General features: G+C 39.9%; 1 protein-coding gene across 6 annotated transcripts in view; it reads left to right on the forward strand.

The window, feature by feature from the left end:
- glceb (glucuronic acid epimerase b) overlaps positions 1-11,458 on the forward strand; it is a 57,599-nt gene extending 46,141 nt beyond the window's left edge. For all 6 annotated transcript variants that reach the window (XM_008404654.2, XM_008404653.2, XM_008404652.2 and 3 more), the window contains 2 exons: positions 5,981-6,273; positions 7,396-11,458. In XM_008404654.2, coding sequence (XP_008402876.1) covers positions 5,981-6,273; positions 7,396-8,127 — 1,025 coding nt within the window. In that variant the 3' untranslated portion in view covers positions 8,128-11,458. The remainder of the gene's footprint in view (positions 1-5,980; positions 6,274-7,395) is intronic.
- The last annotated feature ends 9,436 nt before the right edge of the window (positions 11,459-20,894 follow it).

Below are 20,894 nucleotides of genomic sequence, written 5' to 3' on the forward strand. Positions count from 1 at the left end.
CAGAGCTGACTGTGAGCGGGCTTTATTCTCCTCTTATCTCATGCTGATATTTCCAGGACACACACACACATTCTCTCCTTCGCTCCCTTTCTCTGTTGAGCTGCTGTCTCTATTATATTCCCTCCCTTCTCCTTATTCCCCAGTTTTCAGCTGCTCATCATCACCACTTTTCTTTTCATTTCACCACTCTGCACCCCCTGTCCCCATCGCTCCTCTCTCAGGTCAAGTCGTCCTCATGGCATCCTTTCCTCAAGATCATCATGCTTTCATCACTTCCCCTCCCCCTCTCCTCTCTTTCTCCTCTTTTCGTCATTAATCTTCTCTGTCTACCCCAGATTTCTGTCAGTCTTCCACTGCTGTTTACTCATTTCCACCCACTTACCATCCCTCTGCACTCTTGCGCTTCCTCGACATTGCCGTCATAGTTTCCGGATCCGTTCTAATGCCCCTTTCTGCTCCCTCGTCAAACTTTCTCGTTTTCTTCCTCTGCTGTCAGTTTCTCTTTCTGTCCCTCCACCTCCCTCTCTTTCCAATTTGAGTCTTTTTTTTCCCTCCTCGCTGTATCTAGGACACGGGTGTTGAACAATCTCTCAAAGTCTCTGACAAGTGGATCAATTGTCTGTCCCCTGATAATAACCTGCCATCTACCATCCACACATTCCTTCACGAAGGCTTTCTACCATTGAGCACCTTTATTTTCTCAGTCTCCGTATGGTTGCTTGATGCTTCAGAATCGCATTTTGTACCGATCCTGATAACATGTATACATGCAATTGCAGAAAAACTGCTTTGACCCATCCTTTATATTTATATATTTATATACATGTGTGTGTGTGTGTGACATGTCTGACTACTCTGCCTGGGTGTCCATGGTGCTGTGCAGACATTTGCATGACTGTTCACCTCTTTCCAAAATGTGTGAAAATCTGCTCTAGGCCAAATAAAGTCCCAGAAAGCAGCTGCAGCATCCAGGTCTTTAGAGCAACACAGTGGGATTGGTTAAATACAGCAATATGCTGCTTATCAACCAGCGGCTTTAGCTAATGTGGCCCAGTTTTTCGGTGGTATATAGCTGCACATACTCAACACCACTCCAGCCCCGCAGTCTGAAATCATCCCTGGTTTATGCATGATGGTATTTCAAGGTTTGTCGGCTTGCGAAGGAAAACCTGTTTGCTCTACCTTACAGCCTCACATAGGAAAATGATTAAAATGTAACTGCTTATCAGAGGGGTTGTGTGTTCTAGCATGATTACAGTTTTAGCATAATAAAAAGTTCAAGTTCTTATGTCATCGGCTTTAGAGCTTGAGATTTGTCGTTTTTACCCTTCCTATTTTACATGAGTAAAGCTTTAAGGTTGCTGTAGGAATGATAATGGGCATCCTCATTTATTTTTGTAACTTGACTGGTTTTATATATAACTTTTTTTTTTTTTGGCCTTTTCAACAATACATGAAATATTCAGTATTGTAATAAAATGAACAAGGAAGCCTTTTCAGAACATTATTTCTTAATCAGTAAGGATCTGAAACAGAAGCACATTTGCCTTTTAAAGTGCTTAAGAGATCCAGCTGCCTTCCATTTGAAGCACTTAGGATTTACCGCGTCCTAAATATTTAGCTTTCAATTTCTTAGTCTAGAAAATAAGTTTCCGTCTTCTCAGCCTTAAGAACAGGATATGGGTCACTCTTTCTCCAAAATGCATGCTGTACTTTGCCAAGTGTCTTAAATTGGTGCACGAAAGTCTGCTTTTCAGTGAGTCATAAAGTTTTGGGCTTACTGTGAAATTAAAAGATGGACTCTTTAGGTGTGTCCAAACTCTGCATCCTTCAAAGCAGTGGTTCCCAATCCCTTTTGGTTGTATTTTAAGAATATTTTACTTTGTGGGAAAGTTTTCTCTCATGATGGGATGGGGGTTTAATTTTGTATGATGATGTTTGTGGTATTTGCAGTGATAAACTTCACAATAAATGGTCTTTGAAGCAGTTTCTGACAATACTGGTATTTCTAGATATACCACTGTATATCACTAGATTGTCAGAGCCCCTAAAACTATATAGTTATTAGAACAGTCTACTTCTGCACCCCATTTACAGTTGGAGCACTAATCGGCATGCAATACTTGCATTTAATCATGTTTATTGCACATGTCATGAAGCCAATCCCAATTATATTCTTACATGTTCCTTTAGAATAAATTTCAGTTCTTATCAGGATAAAAAACAGCCTCCATTATGCATGAACATCACCAAGTTTGGTAACACTTTATTTGAAGGGGTGTGCATAAGACTGACATAACACTATCATAAACATGACATAACAGCTGTCATGAACATAAAGAAGTCTTTATGAATGTCTATGGCAGTTGTCATGAAGTGTCATTCGGTAAATAATGACACTTTTAATGCAAAGTTGCTCCAAAAGTTGCATTGAAAGTCCACTAAAAATGCCAACTTTGCATGATTTTGTAAATTATGATAATTTAATGCAAAGTTGGCATTTTTAATGGACTTTCAATGCAACTTTTGGAGCAACTTTGCATTAAAAGTGTCATTATTTACCAAATGACACTTCATTACAACTGTCATAGACATTCATAAATACTTCTTTGTTCATGACAGATGTTATGTCATGTTTATGACAGTGTCATGTCAGTCTTATGCACACCCCTTCAAATAAAGTGTTACCCCAAGTTTTTCTTTGTTCCTATGATTCTCAGTACAGGCCATTCCTCCTCAGCTCACTTGTTGGATGCTTAAATGTGAGACGGCAGCAGTAGAAACTGTTGGCAGTATCTTTTCCACAGCTCTGACAGCGCTGTAGGAGAGTGAACAGTTTACAGTGAAGATGACATCAAAAACTGTAATACTGGGTTACATGCGTGCGGCGAGTCCCCTGTGCATCATTAGGCAATCTGAATCCAGCACAGGAATAGAGCAGGCTGCCTCTACCAATAAACATTGCATCACTGTGGGAAAAATAAAGACCATAAAGGGGAGAAACGGAGTTGGATTTGTGTTTATTTGCCAAAATGGAATAAGATCTCTGGTGACTGGGCCCAGATCTGGGCCCCAAATAAGAACACATGAGGGGATTTAATCCAAAGCTCTGCTGACAAATGCTCTCCATTTGATTTAGATCACTTTAGTCCTTTCTTTTTCACTTGAGATGACAGAAAAACTGTTATGGGCCTAAATTATTTAGCACAATTGAGAGGGGGCATTGAGGGAGATTGGTCAAGAAATGATCAGCAGGGTCTCTCCAACAGCTTGGATCCAGAGTTTCCATGGCAACTGTCACTCACTGAGAGGTGGTGTTCCCCATCGCTTCAATTACTGCTTGGGAGTTAAGTTCAGAGATGCTCCAGATATCCAGGACAAACAACTTATGTGACGGAGGACCTCCGGCTTGCTGAAGGCACATTGGGATGTTTGCTCCCAGCTGGATTCAGTGATGCAGCGCTCAGAACGAGTCAGAAACGCAGCAGTCTCTTCTTTCCAGGTAGACATGCTGTGTCTGCACTCGCAGCTGTAAATAATCCGTCCTGTCAGTCTGGAAATGAACTTTGGTTGAAGGTAGTGGTGCAGTGGGTTTTATGCACTTCTCCTTTTAGGCTCCCATCCTCAACCATACCGCGTTCTCCGCATCCTCCATGTGGTGAGATCACAGATTTAGCTGCTTATCTTCTATAACCAGGTGTCCATTAATATCTACAGATCATCAAAGGTTATTTTAAGCTCAACCAAAATCAAAACAAAGCTATTTTTAATTAATTATGTAAAAGAAACAAGACAAACTAGCAGCTTACACTCAATCATTTGCTGTAACTCCCACCAGTGATCAGAGGGCAAGAGGCAGAGGTATTATAGGGCCTGAACAGGTCACCAGTCCATTGCAACCAATTTGAAATGTATGTTTATTATTATTAAACATACTCCTTACAACTCGGGGTGCAACAAAAAAATTTGCTGACCAATAAACCAACCACCCGAGTTTTCTTAATGTTTTGAGATCTGCAATCATCCATAAGAAACCGATCTTTTCCACCAATCTTATCTACCTCTGCAAAGGTCTGAAAATGAGCCGCTGTCCCCTTTTGCTCTGCTGTGAGAGGGCGCTGACTGATCCACCCACCAGGTCATGTCTGTATGTGTGTAATAAATAATAATCACCTCTCTGTTCCCAACTTAGCAGTTTTGTCACAATATTTTCTGACTTTTCAGATCCAAACAATCTGTATCGGCCGTAAGCGGAATTTGGCTACTTTAAAGACCATTGATTGGCTAGAAAACTGCAATCGGTGCACTCCTATTTGAGAGAAAATTAAATAACTTGGGGTCTTAAGGCTGTTATCTGTTGAAAACAAGCAGACCGGAATTACCTCCTTGGAATTAATGGATTAAATCATACGCAGACTGAAATGTAAAAAATAAAATGGACAAAAAAAGACCCATTCTATTTGCATGTACTCTCTGAGGACGGTGTGAAAATCTGGTGTGGATAAAAAATGCAGACATTGCGAATGAATAATCACACGCGTGTTTTGCTGTCGCCCCGTCATTTGTCACATGTTCCTGTGCCATTGATGTGCACTGCAGGTCCTAACTGTGCATATGTTTTCATGCGCCCATCTCTCTTGCTCACCAACGTGCCCAAGCTCGGTCTGCGCTGACATATTTCCAGCAGCGTGTCATTTCTGTTTCCCAGCTGATTGCTAAACAGCCGCAGAGCCGAGCGGTGGAGGTGGAATCTCGTCTGTATTCCCTGCCCATCCTTTATTGATGGCAGAGTAATCACAGGGCCAGAGTACAAATCCACTTACCCTCTGCTTTGCCTTAAGTAATGGATTTATGAGTGCATTAAAGAGCCGTAGTCATCCAGAGGCCCCTGCCAGACTGTCTCTCTGCTCATTCTCTCCCTGATCGACTGTTTTTGTGTCTCAGTCGGACTCATCTGCTTCTGCTTTCCCAGCTCCTGTCATGTGAGATCTCTCTGTCTTCTGATTCCCAATTGTCTGCTCCTTGTTGCCTCATTTTCACTCTCTCCAAACTTTTGCTGGCTTTGGGAGCATTTGTGTGACCCATCATTGCATTACCCCTTTTTTTCTCCTGGACTTATATCCTCTCATCTTTTATCCTCTGGGAAGCCCTGATTAGAAAAAGGGAAAAAAAAAAAAAATCTTTTTCATTTTCTCCTTGAAGACCAAGGGAGCCTGGCCGACAGAGAGAGCTGACTCTTGAAGAAGTTGGTGCTTTGGGGGCTCGAGGCAAAGTTGGCGCCAACTTAACTGCCTGAACTAAACCGACATTAAAGCAACTCTCTCGGTGCAGAGCTGGAGGAGAAGGGTGAAAAGCTGAACTTTCTAACTCTGAGCTTTGCAGGGAAGCAATGTAGGAACGCAGATGAAAAAGTTGCAGCACCACATCTCTTTCTATCCGATGTTTTCATCTGCTTCTTGTCGCTACAAGGCCCCTTTTTCCTCACATCCTCCTAATTAATCTCAGTGTGTGGTGACACATCTGCAGTGCGCCTCCCATGAGAGGTTTGTCTGGGTGTGTGTGCACTCTGCATGTCTTCCATTTATCTGTCACGCATACAGCAGGGCACTTCACGCGACTGATAACAATACAAGACGCTTGCTGGTAAGAGAGAACGGTTTTGACCATGAATTATTTCAAAGCTTGCAGAATATTTTTTGGGAACATTTGGAAGTGGGAAAGTATTTTCTGCACTAGAAGAAAGCTCATATAAATAAACCAAGAAAGGAGAGTGCATTAAAAGATGCAGATAAAAAGGCTCCTAGTCAGTCTGCTGGAAAAGGTCATCCAGAATTCGTCAGAAGCCATTTTATATAAGTCAAGTGAGGTTGGAGTCTTTTTTTTTCTTCTTCTTTTGACCCAATACACTGCTGTAAAATCTCAGCTAATTCTATTCATCTTTCACACCTTCCCTCCATTACTCCCCACCAACCCCTCACAGACTCCTCAGAGGGCGTTTCCCTGCAGCTGGGCAACTCGAAAGACTTCATCCTCAGCTTGGACTTAAAGTTTGCCTCCAACGGCAGTGTGTCGGTGGTCCTGGAAACCACAGAGAAGGGGCCTCCCTTCACCATCCATTACGTTACCAACACGCAGCTCATCGCCTTCAAAGAGCGTGACGTCACCTACGGCATCGGGCCTCGATCCTCCTGGAGCACGCTGACCAGAGACCTGCTGACCGACCTCAGGAAGGGAGTCGGGTTGTCGAACACGAAGGCTGTCAAAGCCACAAAGGTTGGTTCAAACCCAAACTCGCTTGTGGATAAAAGTTATGGAAAGTTTATTTGAAAGGTTATTGTTTACAGTACCGTTAATCTTTTCTTTTTTTTTTTTCCCAAAAAAGCCTATTGAATATCTTTTCCATTCTTTACATAGCACAGAATTAAACTAAAAGTTTAAAATGTATGCATAAAATTCTTTACCAGTTTTTTTGGAGACCAAAAAATACCTGAAGTTTTATTCACTTTATGAATTAGTTAGAAATTTGGCAGACATTAATTGATATTAGACATCTCTTTCTATAAAATTTTATTATTGTTTTAGGATGCAGTTTTAGAAAAAAAAAACAATTGACAAGTGGTATCATTGCTAATATAAAATTACTGATGAGTCCTGGGACTGATTTGACTTTGATCATTTGTTACTTTAGTTGAGTTAATGCAAGATGTCCGCACATCCTGAAAAAGCATTAAATTCGTGTATCTAAAATTAAGTCTGTAAAGTGACTTACGTTCATTAAATAAAATGTTGGCCTTAAAAACAATTATTAGTCTTAAATTTTGTCTTGGTATAACCATGTAACCTCTTATATTGTAGGAAGATTTCTTTTTCTCACAAGACTTTTCTATTATGCAAAAGTCCATGTCTTGCTAATAAAATGTCCTGATGCAGTTATGGGTACCAGTAAACCGTTGCTAATAGTTGCTAGCTATTTAACTTTTTTGAGTCCATCATAGGTAAAAGTAAAACTATTTGCAGTTGGCGGGACGATGTTTGCCTTCGCCACTGACTCTCTTCTGTTGCCAGCCCATATGAAGCTGCATGCATTCTGTGCAAAAAATGCTTGACACTATAGGGGTTAATGCTGTATCGAGTTATATGCCATGTGAGAATCACAAAGCTGCTACCAAGAGCCACAAAATGACCCCAGAAAGTTACATTTTGTTCCCTTGAAAAAAGCATTTTTTGCTCGTTTCTGTCTTAAAGTTTGTAATAGTGGTTTTAAAAAGTCTTGAATTTGAATTGGTGAAACCTAACATTGATGTTATTTATGGGGGTGATTGTTACAATAGTTTTAAAATAAAGTCATAAATTTAGACTCTGAGTCTTTTTAATCTTGTCTGCGTTTCTGCCCAGATCATGCCCAGACGGGTGGTGCGGCTAGTCCTGCATGGACGCGGCTTTGTTGACAACGTCACCATCTCCACCACTGCTCACATGGCCGCCTTCTTCGCCGCCAGTGACTGGCTGGTGCGCAACCAGGACGAGCGAGGGGGGTGGCCCATCATGGTCACCCGAAAACTGGGCGAGGGCTTCCGGCCCCTGGAGCCCGGCTGGTACTCGGCCATGGCCCAGGGCCAGGCCATGTCCACCCTGGTGAGAGCCTACCTCCTCACCAAGACCCAGGCTTACCTCAATGCTGCCCTCAAGGCGGTGGGACCGTACAAGGTGCCTTCAGCGCAGCACGGGGTCAAAGCAGTGTTCATGAACAAGTATGACTGGTACGAGGAGTACCCCACCACGCCCAGCTCGTTTGTGCTCAACGGCTTCATCTACTCTCTGCTGGGACTTTACGACGTTGCTGACACGGCGGGAGAGATCCTGGGCAGAGAGGCGGGGCAGCTGTTCAGCCGTGGCATGGAGTCCCTCAAGGCCATGCTGCCCCTCTTCGACACGGGGTCCGGGAGCATCTACGACCTGCGTCACTTCATGCTGGGCACGGCGCCCAACCTGGCCCGATGGGACTATCACACCACGCACATTAACCAGCTGCAGCTGCTGGCATCCATAGACAACGCTCCCATCTTCAGGGATGTGGTGAAGCGCTGGAAGAACTACTTAAAAGGGATTCGTGCCAAGCACAACTAGTCGAACTCAGCAGATTTTACCGCTGAGTTTAGAAGAGAATCAATGTTTAGGCTGTACGAGCAAAGCAGAAGATTTTATAGAGAGATGTGTGTGTGTGTCTGTGTGTGTGTGTGTGTGTGTGTGTGTGTATGTGAGTGAGTCACTTCTGGTTAACGACCTGAAAAATTAGTTGCGATACTTTAACTTTGTGTCCACTGTTGCGGGTTTGACATTTTATGCTACGTTGACTGTAGCTCAAACTTTGTGTCCCTGGAGCTAGTGTTTGTAATTCTACACAGACCTAGTTTCAGCGTGAGTGTTTGCATTCATAAAGAACGATTGTGTGTTTTGTTAAAAAAAAAAAAAAAAAAAAAATCTATGTAGGAAAAAAAAATACACAGTGGAACATTTTTGACTTTCTTTAATGCATCAAGATTTCTCTTATACGTTTTCTACTTTAAATCAGATTTCAGAAGTTTACTGAAGTAAGCTGTGAAAATCAGAGTGTGTTTCAAATGTTTGCCAAGAGAAGTTAATGTTATCAAAAGATAGTTTATATTTCTCTGGAGCGTGCTCATTGATAGTTTTAGTCACATTTCACAGATATAATAATGACGGTGAAGGATTATCTCAGTTTTCTTTTCTCCCTTCTCATTTTTTCATCTGTTAGTTTGTCTAAAAATATACAATAGACGTCTAACAAGCTGTTTGAAGTCAGCTCTGAAGGATAACCAAGGAGATAGCAGAAGTGTATCTGAGATAAACCCATCAAGCTTTAATCTTTAACGGTTGTGAACGCTGTTGCTACCAACAACCTCCTCTTAGCTGCTTTGCTGCGTTTTTTTAATAGGACACTAAAACGGCAAACCAGGCCGCAGGCAAAAGAAAAACCTCTGCTTCTCTTTGGGTTCACCTTGGAAAGTTAAGGTGTCGTCTGTGAGACTTCTTCTGAATCGGCATGAGCACCAAGGTGATTGCAGCTAATCACAGATCAGGAAAAGAAAAATTTGCAAAAGAAACATTGGCCATTCCTTTGCAGCATCCCCCATATTTATTAGCACCCCGACTAAAAATGCCTAAAACACCTTCATCTCGTCTTCTATGTGCATAATCCCAGTCTAGACTCTTTTTTTTTTTTTTCAGATTAATGAACTCAAACCTAAGGATTTCTTTAAGACAGCATTCTGACCATCCTCCCCCTTTGTATGGATATATTCCGTATCCTCGTTTCATTGCATCTTCAGTGCTTTTAAACTGTAGAAATTTACGAGTTTTATACACGTCTTACTTGAATGGCGTGCTCTCGTCTTTCCTTTTTTGAAGACTGGCAAAGAGAAATGTCTTTCCTACACATGAAAAAAGTTTGTTACATTTTTCTTCCTCTGTTAGAGGCTCCAATCATTAGTTTGATTTTCAAAACTTCAGTGTGTGATTATGGTATTGCAAGAAAGGATGGATTTATTTTAGGCTTTTTTTTTAACAAGGGGTCCCTACAAACGTGGAGAGTTAAGTATACGACTCGGGAAAAGAACAGACCGAAGCTAACATGTTCCCCTTTCTTAGACGTGTTGGCAACACGACTGCGACTGGAAATAGTTGTTGCCTCACTTACCAATGCTTTTGTTTGCCGAGTTATAAAAGAAAACTCCACTCCTAATTTAGCTGTCAAACAATTAAACCATTGTTGTTCATTTTCCTTGCGAGTGTTTCCATCTTAAGAAGCCTTTCTTCTGTCGCACTCTAGTCTCGATTATTCCCAGTGGGTGGTGTGTGGGTGGTGTCGACGCGCGTGGAGGTAGACGGATGTGGGCAGCGGAGCCGCAGCTGTCACGTCGGTTCAAAGCGTTTAGATCCAGACAATGCCAGCAGCAGCTGGAGGTAAATTCTCAAACACGGACGCTGCCGGTCCCTGCAGACTCCTGTTGCTCCCTCTCACCTCCTCTAAGAGCGTGAACCAAACCGTTTTTAATCCGAGCCACGCGGAGGACGCTCACAACTCACCCGGCTAATAGGGTGGAGAGGCCGCGCGCGGTTCCGGTCGCTGGCTGCGGATGAGTCAGCGCCCTCTCCAAACAAAGTGGAGCTTCTCCTCGGCATCAATGGAGCTCTGATCGATCTGCTTTATAGATTAACACTGGGAGTTTCGGGGTGATTCATCCTTTCGCGGGGAGCTGGTGGGGATTTTCATTTAGAAAAATTGTGTAATCGGAGATCAGATCGTATTCCCACACAGTCAGCTTTCAAGTTTTAATGCGCGCTAAGCAGACAAAATCGAAGGACCCTGTGATTTATTTTGATGCGGCGCTGGATTGAGTTAATCCTTTTAAAGCCGAGACATGTCATTCTATTTGGTTTATCCTGGAAATGGAACCTTTTACTCACTCCGTGTTTTTTTTTTTTTTTTTTTTTGCGCGTTTCTTCTTTAGTACAAAGTTTTTTACTTATTTTAAAAACCGAGAAGCATATGAATCATCTTTTCTCCATTTTCCTCCTCGACAGTATTCACATAATTGACCCGCGAGGCAAAAATACGTCTTCGAAAGAGGAACATTCATGACTGGAAGTTTTTTTTGTTTTCATGCAAATGTCTATGTTGTTTATACCAAAGTCACTTATCGGGTATGTTTATTTGTATATATTTGTGCAAACTGACTTCCATTCAGCGTTTGGCGTTAGGCCTCCACAGACACATTATGGAGAAACACTGCCTTTCAATTGTAGGTGTAGACTGAGTAGATTATAGCAACAGAAAAATGAATAAAAAACTCATGTTAAGCTTCCTTATAATAAAAAGGAGATTTGTGCAGCAGCCAGTGTGGTTAGTTTAGTCTGCTGCTGATTTGGAGGGAAACCAACCGAGAGCTGCAAGCGTCTTCTTCTCCAAGATCTGTCGGGTTCATAATCTGCAGGTTAAGTTTGTTTTGGTTAATAAAAGCACAACTGCAGGTTTTTGTCAACTGATTTGTTGCATTTCTTCTTGAGTTTTTTTCCTTTCTTGTTTTAGGATAATGTGCAACAGCTTTACTAAGCTGCTATTGTTCACTGTGTAAAAATGGGTATGGAAACTTCTTTTCTTCTCACTTCAGTAGAATCTCTGATTTAACAGAAATCTTCAACCTGACGACCTTTTGAGGTCAGTGTGATTTATGCAATAAGATGTTTACTGGGACTGGTGACTCTGCCACAGACCCAGAGTGGTTGTATAGACTTTGCAATCTAAGCACAATGTGCAAATGCTCCCATTTTTTTAGTCCAAGTAAGAGGTGTTTATATACAGAGTAAATCTTTGTGCTTTAAAACTTTGCTTTCTAAAAGTGTAAAAAAAAATAATAATAAAATCATTTTTCTTAAACTTCTGTGTTTCTTCATATCTCTGACTGGAACTCATCTGTTTAGCTAATTGTTACTATTGAGGTTTTTTTTGTGTCAGTTCAGCAGCAAGATCCGCAACTATTTCTAATACTTTAGAGATTCCAGCTTAATTTGCTGTAAAATATGAATAAATAAAATCTATATTCCTGGGATTTTGGTTGGAATAAAAAGCACAAAGTATTTCACCACTTTGCAGAGGAAACTGATGACTTGAAAAAAAGAATTTCAGAAATAAAATACATTTCCTCGTGTAATGTCAGATTTACTCATACAATGCTGTAAATAGAGCTGAAAGCAGAGGCTCACATACACTGTATAAATGTTGCATAATGTTTTTCTCACTGATAAATCAGACGAAGCTTATCCTCTTTTAGATCAGACAGGATTACCAAAACCATTTCTATTTGCTTAATGTGAAAGGATTTGCTTAGTGAGTTATGGGGGTAGGATTCTTTTTTTTTAATTATTATTTACATAACATTAATATGCATTTAAACAATTACATAAAGTCCAGATGTACGTGTCAGCTTTGTAAGCTTATAACAGATTAATCGGAGACACACCTGTGAATGTATCTCAAGACAACACCTTAAACAAGCTGCTTCCTCTCGCATAGAAAACAGAAATTAGGTAGGAAGAGAATGATGGGTCTCCACAAGTCTGGTTCATCCAAACGTACAATTTCCAGCTGTCTGAAAGAGCCACATTCACATGTTTATAAGATTGTATTTAATTTTAAACACCATGTAAACGTCTTCAGAGAGGAGACTAGTCCTACGCCTCAGATGTTTTTGCATAAAACACTATAAAATAAAAGCGAAATACTGTTGAAAATGCGGCCTGAAAGTCCACTCAGAGAGGAAGAAGCCGAGAGCTTAATTTTAGAGCATGTCCTATTTTCTGATTAAACTAAAAATGAACTCTCTGACCGTGAAGACCAAAGAAGAAGCCTTACAACCCTGACAGCACCATCTCAGTAGTGAAGTATGACGTGTCAGCATCGTTTTCCGAGGCTTTATGACCCAGGAGGGACTGGTTCACATCACAAAACAGATTATATCATGAAGAAAGAACATTAGGTGGAAATACTGGAGCGACTACTCGAGACATCCGCCAGAAAGTTGAAGCTTGGTCACTAGTGGGTTTTCCAAAAGCCATGCAGCCAAAGGTCAATGTTGAACAGGCCATCACAAATCACAGTCCAACAGAGCATTTGTTGTCTGAGCTTAAGAGGTGTGTGTGAGCAAAGTGGCCTACAAAGCCGACTGTTTCTGTCAGGTGGAATAAACCAAATTCCATCAAACGCTTGTAGAAAGATCCCAAAAATGTTTGTCCCCCAAATCAAGAAGTTTAAATGGCAATTCTACCAAATACAAAAGAAATGTAAAAAAAAAAAAAGAAAAGAAAAAAGTTGAGACTCTCCCTTCTTTCATTAATCTGACTTTTAGCAAAAAGAATTAAGTTCATGACTAACCTAAAACAGGAAACATTTAATGATTTAACAGTAAACAGTGAGGAAATATTTCTTTTAATCTAGTTAGACAGCGTATGTAAACATGTTGCTTCAGCTGTACGGTACACGTTGTGTCGGCTCAAACTATCTGCACCACAGGGAAACTGGATATGAGAGTCTTGACTGGATTAATGTCTTATGTTTTCATTTGGTCTATCATTTAGTTCTCTGTTTTGATGGAGTCACTTTGTCTGATCGTTAATCGCAGCTCCTTTAAATATTTAGACTCCACACTTCCTGCACACACGCACACCCACACACGCGCGCGCGCACACACACACACACACACACACACACACACACACGCACGCACACCCACACGCGCACACGCACGCACACACACACACACACACACACAGCTGGGTTTACTCTGTTCAGAAATATTTGACTCAAGACTTCATCTCCTCTGCGGTCTTAAGACTTTACGCATTAGCTGATATTTCATTTGACGCTATGAAATCCTGTCAGAGATTTAAATCAGTTATTTGACATCCTCATTCATTTTGTATACAGAATATGTCTCTGTTTTCTGTTGACGTTTCTGGCTCGGAAAATCACATCAAAGCATACGCATGTTGCTCTTAAACTCTGGAGATGGATTAAATAAATGAGCAGTATTTTTATTTCCAGGACAAAACTGCCAGAGCTTCTGCTTTTGTATAAGTACTGATATGCTGCTGGCTTAACAGATTACATTTTCCTTAGTTATGGCTTTGATTCTTCAGATCTCATAGTTTAGTTTTGTATTGGTGGCTTTCCTGACTTTTAAGCATAGCCACTTTTCTTTGTTGTCGTTTTACAAAAAATGTGTCTTTAGGAAAGTCATTTCTCCATCCCAAACCTAGTTTTGGTTTGTTTTGGATCGCCTTTGTCCCAGATATTTTTAGCTCTTGATTTGAAGTGAAGTTGAATCATTTCAACCAAGCTCGACAATCAGTCCCTTGTTTTGAAATCCTTACAATGACACTTCCAAAAATATGTCCTGTCATTATGGGCAAGAAGCCATAATATCTGCCAGCCTCAGTCAGTCAGTCATGATGAAGAAGACGACTCCCCAAATACTAACAACTCACAGAAAATCTCTCTAACCTTTCAACTGACAGCTGCTGCTTGGTGAATCTGCTTAGACTGATTCACTTTAGACTTCGTTTTGGTGACAAATGTGCCCACCCATCGCTAAGCGGCTCTGACTCGGAGGCAGGCAGACACTTTATTTGCAGTGAATGCTCTCTTCGCAAAACTGCTGAGGAGAAAAGCCATCCTGATAAATAATTTATCCTAATTAGGCTATTCTGATCCAGTGAAGGGCACGGACATCTGAGAAGGACTCTATCTGCTGCCACAAGCTTGGGTTTTTTTCTTTACTTTCTGGCATTATTACCATCCAGCCATAATTTCTTTTGCCACATTTACACACACACACCACATTCCTAGAATTGTCTTAATGATGTAACTGTCTGCTCAGGCTCAGATGCCTTTCAGATAGCTGCGCTGAGACTACAGTAAAACCTTGGTCCTGTCTATGAACACTTTTCGGTTTATCTTTTCCATAAATGTCAAACTTGCCAAAAATGCTGATTGTTGAGACCCATGACGTGTCAGAGGATGTGGAAAGCCTCAAGCTGCTGTATTTTGGTGATCATATTTGTTCCTGCTGGCCTTCATCATTGTCTAAAACTCAAGCCTTTTACCGCTGTCGCACCAGTGCTTATTGGTCTTTTAATGGCTTATGAATATATGCAGAGGCTAACGCAAGATGCCATGTTTTTGTTGACATGTTGATAACGCTACCTAATATCATGCTTCTGCACGTGGACACTCTGTCTGCACTACTGAAGGTTCCCTCACCATGTCAGCCATAACCTGTACGTTCCTGTATGTCGCTGGTTAGAATTGGACCTCTCTTTTTCATCCATTCAGCAATAATTTGACCACATGGGGGCACTCTCACTCTGTGTGTGGAGTATTTACCCTTAAGCCCAAGATGGTCACTGTAAATCTTTAGCAACTCATCCACATGCGAAATGACTAATTAGGCTGCATCATGAATGATAGTTTTGCTTTTTTTTTTTTTTTTTACACAACTACATGTTTCTTATTGTCAAATAAATAGGCACATAAAAACGAAAATCTGAGTAAGTCAGCATTCAAATGGAGATTTTAATTTACACCTAATTATAGCTATACCTCGTCAAACTGTTTAAGAAGCCTTGGAGGTCAAAGTTTACCAGGACTTTAGGCTGGAAGTATCTACGGGATTAAATAAAAGAATATTAATTGAGAGCAGTCATGGGGATGTTATTTTTGAGGATCACATTACTTTTTGCATCACTGGAGTGCAGAAGTGATAAAGGAAAATCCAATTTTCGCCACGGAGGATTGGAGACGGAATGAGTCCGAACTGATCTTCATTAATGAGCTGAAGCTTAATGAGTGGGTTTAAAAGTCCATAGAAGCTCAGGGACTTTCTGCATTACTAAAAGTTATATTCACTAAAGACGAGGTACAAACGTCCTCCTTCATCGAGAACGTTATAGAGTTCATAACTGAGCTTCAGAATTTCCTCCTTAACCATTTTATTTAAACTCTGCATGTCTGCTTTCACCTGTGACAGGAAAACTGACGAAAAAGTACTTCACTAAATTATCAATCCAGAATATTGCCATAAAATAGTGCAAGTAATTGAGTTTTTAAAAAATAAAATATCTACACGGGTACAAAGTCCAAAGAGAGACTCTGATCTGATCGGAGTTTAATCTTTTATTTCATGACAGAACCATGAAGCACAACCGAGCTTTCACTTAGAATCTCATCTGTTTTCAAAATATAAACTAGGACATGTGGGCTACAGTCGTTTAATTGAAATTTAGACGATTATGTTATAGTCAAGCTTTCTCAAAAATGTTGTATGATTTTTGCCATCTTTTTATTAGGCAAAATAAAAAATGATTTGCCCTTCAGCGAGAAATTAAAGTGTTTTTGTTTTTGTTACATTTTTAGAAAACTTGACTTGATAATGAAGCTTTTAGATCTGTTATTGGATACATGAGTTCACAGGTGCGAATGTCACATTCGCTGTGTAAAAGCATTAAAGGTGCTTTTACACCATTATTTTTCACAAGTTTGAATTTAATGTAATTCCTTTGAATCAGTGCAATTATGTCAGATGAACTCGAATTTGTAAAGAAATTTAATGCATTTTGTAGCTGGGAGAAAAGTTAAGAACATTCAACTTCTGGAATGGCCTTAAACTCAACTCTATGTTTTGGACTGTGTTTAAAAGCCAAGTCAGTGCCAGGAAATGAAATGAACTCTGAAGAAGAGGGGTCAAATACGGTGAGGATGACGGGAGAAGCTCATTGTCAACATTTGACCAGCCTTGCAATGTATTCCTTAACAGACAGATCTGAGAGCCCTCTCAGTTTCTTCACTGTAACAATAACAGAACCAGAACCTGTTCTGACATTCGGGGAAATCCTTGAAATGTCCGACTTCATTAGCAGCTACCTGTCGTCAAAGAAATCTCCCTCTCTCCTCCCGCTCAGCCAAACCGTTTTTCTTTCTGCTCATTCTGTCTTCCTTTGTGCTGTTGAGCAGACACACCTGTCATATTCAGGCAAGCCTCATTCTTCCCTCTGAATGAACGTCAGAGACGGCCAAACAATCTCTGCACTAAAATTAAAGACAGTGATTTATTGTTCCAGCCTCCAAAGCAGGGTTTTTGTTCCTTTATGAGCAGCAGCTGGCACGTTTTGCAGCACAGAAAAGGAGCAAAAGTCTTCACCAGGCACCCTAATCACAAAACCAGGTATGATGATGGTGCTGCAGGAGAACAATGAGGAGACAGAGCAGCAGCGGGGGTTCGAGTAAACAGGAGGGGAAGAAGAAAAAAAGAAAACATAAAACAGAGCTGCACGGGAAACAAAGCAAGTCTGCGGCGGAGGTGGTTGCAGATGAGCGCAGGAGTTGAAAAAGAAGAAGCCGTGAAAGGCTGAAATTCAGAGGAGGAAAAGCAGCAGTGCCTGGAGTCTAGCAACTATTAATAATGTATCAGGGGGGCGACTAGCACGCTCGCTCCTCATCTGGAGACACCAACTACACCTCATCAACTAAAACACCAGGGAGCCACAAAGGCTTTGAGCAGCTGCAGCACAGCAGCCTGGCCGGCCCCACAAACGCACAACATGCAAGTCGATGGGTCATCAGCAGCACTGGTATTAAAAACAATGTCATTTAGCGCCTCATGTTTCAGGGTTTGCAAAAGATTTTTTTATTTTTTTGTCATCATTAATACTTTTATTTTTATGCATTTTGCAATTACACTCTTTTTTTTCATTCTATTATTTAAATTCATTAATAGTTTATAAATATTGAAGACAACTTGTGCTTCTTTTTTATGCATTTCTAATTTCGAATGTGTGTTTATTAGAAAATAAACATATTCTTCTTTTTCAGATATTAATACGTTTGCTTTGCTATATTGCGGATATTTTCTTCCCAACACTATTCCAGGGTGTTTTCTTGCCTTGAAAAGTGGATTCCGCTCAGAAATATTCTGCATAAAATCATAAGTGCAAGTCGCTTTCTCCCATCTGTGTGTGGAAGGCACACACACATACACACACATACACACGTGTACATGCAAACATGCGTGCATGGTGGCGTTGCAGCTTCCTAAGCGGTCAATTGTGCAGCAGGAACAAATATTGCAAGACAAAACTTCTGCACAGAAAACAACATCTGCAACACCTCAATAAATACTTAATGTGAAAAGCTTCTACATTGTGCTGACGTTACACAAACATTTAGAAGACTCCCCCCCTAAGGAAACCCACTTTGTTTTCCACTTGAAGGTGGAGTGAGTGTTTCCCTAAAGCAAACATTCTCTTAACATTAAAAAAAAGAAAAAAGCTTATCTGCAGATTTTTTTTTTTGGTTTTCAGTTTTTTGTTTGCTAATTATTTTTCTTTCAATGCACTGTATTTTTCACCAAAAGGAGAGTTCACAGTACAGAGGAGGGAAAAAACTACAAATAATATAAATTAGGAAATAAATCGCCTACATTTGGTGAGTTAAATGTATTTCAGTCAAACCTAATGTTGAACTTGTTAAACTGTTTTTTTTAGCTCTGCAGGAACCTGCCAGCAGCTCCTGACTGGGAAGCTTCCGTAAGAGAACACTGACATCTTGTGGCGGAACTGGATACTGCATGTAAAAAAAAAATTAAAAAATTAAACGAGTTCAGCGTCTCGGAACAAAACAATGCTACTTTTGGTTGAAGCTGATAGGTTTGACTCAACCTCAGTTCTGTGAGTAACTGATTCGTTGTTATGAACATTTAGCATCTTATGTATCTTCACTTATAATCGTTTGGTGACAAACATGTTAAACCCACAAAAAAATGGACAGGATTTGACTAAGCTGCTGTTTCCAGTATTTTCACACTGGAAGCCCTTTCTCCAAAAGGTATTGCAAAAGAATATAACCATTTTTGTAAATACCATGAATCATGAATTCAACCCACCTCCATGTCTTTTGTTTAATAAATAACATATGTATTTAAAATATCAAATTGAACTGGATCTTAAACAGGATTTGTTATTATCCTGATCAGCAGGGCAGTGGCGGTAGTCCCACAGGCCAAAAACATGCCTGTAAGATTAAGCATTGTTTTTCTTCTTTTTTTTTATTATCCTGAGGAGGGAATGTTGTTTGCCCTGTTGCAGACTGGCAGCTTGTCCAGGGTGGATCTCATGTTTCGCCCAAGGACTGTTGGTGAAAAATACCTGGCTTCCTGTGTCATTGAAAGGATGAACATGTACATCATGTGGGACTTTTTGCCTCTCTTGCCATTTATTCAATGTATCAAGGATTACTATGTGATTTAGCTACTGCTTGCCAACTAAAGGACACAAAATATGAATAAAGTTCATCATCTATGCCTAAGACGCTTCCCTGACTATTCCTGGTTTGTTCATTAAATTCTTACAGCTTTCACTCTCTTCTCTGTTTTTATTACCAGTGCTCTTTTTCCTTCTCGCTCTTTTTAAAACACTTCAACATCCTATTTGATGTTTCGTTTTCAGGGGGCGCACTAGTTCACATTTCGACAAATATCAAGATCACGCTATGAAACCTGGATTCACCTGAGAATAAGCGGTGCCTCGATAGCTCATTATTCAACAGAGGTAGCTTTTAAAAATTAACTGAGAGTCAACAAAAAAAAATCATGCAGCTTAAAGTGTTGGTCATTCTCACTGTTACTAATTCCTGAAACAGCAGCTATGAATAATTCTCCAGCACTTCATTGTTTAATGATTTCAAATGTGCTCACCACTTCAGCGATGGATTAACGCAGATCTACTGAGGTAGAACAAATATCAGGCAGCTGATGACTGGTGCAGATGTGATGTGTCAGATTTATGTATTTATGATTGATGTAGAGGTCATGCAAAAGTGACACATAAAAAAGAATGGTTTTGACTGATAACTAAACCAAAATGTAAAAAAAAATTAAACAGATAATCATAAAAAAAAAAAAAATCCATTCTGGGGTTGGGCTAGTCAGTTTCTTTACTTGGTGTTAGAAAGAATAGAAAAGTGAGAGACTCTGGGGCTTGGATTAAAATTTTTTATCAAATTAATTCCAAGGTCTGTAATTAATCGAAACGAATCGCATTTGAATCACGAACCATTTATGTACAAAATAGCCATTTATAATATAAACCAATTTTTTGCAACTAAGCCATTAAATAAACAAATAGGTTCAGAAACAAGTGAATTTATTGCTTGTAATCAGTTTATGTTTAGCAAATTTTAATCAAAAAACAAAATATTTTGTGGACAAAATAAACATTTTCATTTCATAAACCCTTTTTACTACTGAATTATTGAATAAGTAGACTGGTAAGATTAAGGATATTTATTGTTTTTAGTCATTATTTGGGTTATTCAACAATGAGATTGTTGAAAGTGCTACTATACGTATTCAGCTCTCAAGAGTTTCAGCAACAGCTGAAAATCATAATGTATTTAAGTTGTTACAGCTTAAAAACATTACAAAATATTTATGAAAACATTTTTCAAGCTGTTGCTAAGAGCCTCCTCCTGGCTCTGATTGGTTGTTTCGTCATCAGTGCGTTTTTGCAAATGACAGTAGGACCACAAGTTGGAGGCAGAGTCACTTGATTTTGTCACATATTATTTGTCTCATATTATACAGTCACAACATAGTGATAGTTTTAACAAATATGTAAAAAAAAAGAACATGTTGGTTACAAAAGTTACATACTGCAGCTTTAAATCAGACAAAGACACAAAAAAAGATGTGCCTGTCTTTTTACTCGGTGTATCTAAACTTTTGGTTTCAACAGATTTTTCATTGTTTATAAATTCATGGGTTTAGGGGTTCAGTAAATTATGCGCATTTTGCTATCATGGTCTGAAGCAACATCTGGAACTATACATAGCAGTTTAAAGGAATTCAGAGTAAGCATTCAGTTCAAAACCTTCAGAAAGTCTTTTTAAAGATTACAGGAATTTGGAAGTAGATAATAAAGAAAATAAGGATTGCTTAAAACGTATGTTTAATCTAGAAAATAAAAACGAAATAGCAAACAAAACAAAGCTTCAGGTGCACGACAGCAACATTCTTTCAGCAGACGGTCGTGTTTTCACGCCCTGCCTCTCACAGGTTATTACTCTGGCGCTTGACATTGTTTGAAGGGTAAATTTGAAAAAAGAACTCATTAACAAAGATCACAACAGTGGAAACTGAGTCTGTGCCAATCCAACTCGGCTCTCAGTCACACACACACACACACACACGCACACACGCACACACACACACACACACACACACACACACACACACACACACACACACACACACACACACACACAC

This window comes from Poecilia reticulata, linkage group LG3 (assembly GCF_000633615.1).
Source record: "Poecilia reticulata strain Guanapo linkage group LG3, Guppy_female_1.0+MT, whole genome shotgun sequence".
Taxonomy (NCBI): domain Eukaryota; kingdom Metazoa; phylum Chordata; class Actinopteri; order Cyprinodontiformes; family Poeciliidae; genus Poecilia; species Poecilia reticulata.